Source organism: Ornithorhynchus anatinus, chromosome 1 (genome assembly GCF_004115215.2).
Source record: "Ornithorhynchus anatinus isolate Pmale09 chromosome 1, mOrnAna1.pri.v4, whole genome shotgun sequence".
Lineage (NCBI taxonomy): Eukaryota > Metazoa > Chordata > Mammalia > Monotremata > Ornithorhynchidae > Ornithorhynchus > Ornithorhynchus anatinus.
In genome coordinates this window covers 22373150-22374874 of record NC_041728.1, presented here as the reverse complement: position 1 = coordinate 22374874, position 1725 = coordinate 22373150, and the positions used below count along the sequence as shown (strand labels likewise).

General features: G+C 49.0%; 1 protein-coding gene across 1 annotated transcript; it reads right to left on the bottom strand.

Annotated features, from left to right (window-relative positions):
- Positions 1 to 258: 258 nt before the first annotated feature.
- On the bottom strand, positions 259 to 1066 carry LOC100082161 (histone H2B-like). The gene has a single exon (XM_001512807.5). The coding sequence runs from the start codon at positions 724 to 726 to the stop codon at positions 322 to 324; it is 405 nt and encodes a 134-aa protein (XP_001512857.3). The 5' UTR covers positions 727 to 1066; the 3' UTR covers positions 259 to 321.
- Positions 1067 to 1725: the final 659 nt, after the last annotated feature.

Below are 1725 nucleotides of genomic sequence, written 5' to 3'. Positions count from 1 at the left end.
AGGCCTACTTTGGGCCTCCCAGAGTTTAGGCTTTCCCAGACCAACTCACACCCCTAGGCCAACCCTTCCCAGGGAAATGGAAAAAATCCCACTTGACTGACTCCTTCCTCCCTGACCCACTACCTCCATTTCTGAGCTGAGGACCTGCCCTTTGGTCAGATCTGTGGCCGAAAAGGGAAGGGGATGGTCGACAGAGATACCCCTGAGGGAACCACGAAAGGGCTTGAGGGCATTGAGGCAGTGAAAGCTGACAAAGAAGAGGGTTTTCAGGTTTTTTGGTGTTGGAGTGCCAGACTGCGCTGAAAAAAGAGGAATTCCCGTTCAGCTCGCCTCTGGAGAACTGGGCTGCATCTTTTTGGAGGCCTTGTATCTTTCAATTGCCTTGTTGCCATGAGCTGTGGCATATTTGGCTAGCTCCCCAGGCAGGAGCAAGTCCACGGCCTCCTGGATCGCCCAGATTTGGAGAGTTAAATGCCTTTTTTTGTGCACAAGCCGGGATGCCTTAGCAGCAAGTCGCTCGAAGATATCATTTATGAATGTGTTCACGACTTCCAGGGTCTTGGAGGAGATGGTCTTCTCAGGGTGGACGAGCTTCAGAATCTTGTTTATGTAAAGGAAGTAACTCCCCTTCGGGCAGTGATTATAGCTCCGTTTTGGGGGGTTTTGGGACCTCGATTTCTTGCGATTTCCTGAGGATCTGGTGACTCGAGCCATCATAGGATCCATCCAAGAGGTTACATTTCACGGTGGCGAATCACAGCCTGGATGAGGAATCCTCTGCATTTATAGAACTCTGATGAGGGGCAGCATCCTCTGTCCTCCTTTCTGATTGGCGGCTAAGTAAGACGCATCATAACCGTCCATCCGTCAGCTCAACTGATTAGATTACGATGGTCTCTCCCCGACTGGTTGCTTAGACAGGGACTTCTTCCTCAGCCAATCAAATGTTATCTTCCAGAAACGTGTGATGATGGTGCCCGTAATTCCCTCAAGAATCATCACCGTTCTCGATGGGTGAAAGCACGGGGATATAGATCAGAGGAGGTTTGGGAGAGGCAGGCTGGAGAATAGGGGTGGGTTCTGAAGGGGTCGGCTAGCTAGGTTTATGCGTTCACAATGTTAGAGTGTCCGTCATACAGCTTTGTCTTAATCTCACTCGTCTCCACGTGTGGGATAAGAGCTAAGACTGTAAGACTGATAGCTCCCTCTGTGATGGAGCGAATTTAGTCCAATGGGCAATTAAAAGAGCAGTATTTCACAACCGATCCAATGGGGATAAAAAAAAACACACACCTTTATTAGTCTCAGAGGACAAACGCTTGACATGACACGAAAAAGGAGACTTTGTAAAATGTTAGGCTCTCCACACGAACTCTAGGAGACAGATAGGGCCTAAATGATGGATTAAAGAGAAGCTGGTGGTGGGCATCCACAGACTCATTCAATTATTTCAGAAATTCTCTCTTGCTGCCCTTACCTCTGAACAACTGGGATGGTTGACTTGGTTCCTTTCAAACCTTGGGCTTCTGCTGGTTTTGATGGTCCTGCTAAACGGATCAAAGCACGGTTCCAGGTTCGCTCTTCCTTTAAGTTTATGCCAGGCCTACTGTTTTCACAACTGATGGTAAAAGAGGGAGCAATTCCAGACATCCTTTCCTGAGATCAGGAAGCCTCGACTGTGGGCTCAGCACTGTTTCCGATCTGGGCACCCCTCCAAACTCCCGC

Bases quoted from the DNA above. Each gene is read 5' to 3' on its own strand.
- LOC100082161 (XM_001512807.5), bottom strand. From the start codon at position 726: ATGGATCCTATGATGGCTCGAGTCACCAGATCCTCAGGAAATCGCAAG.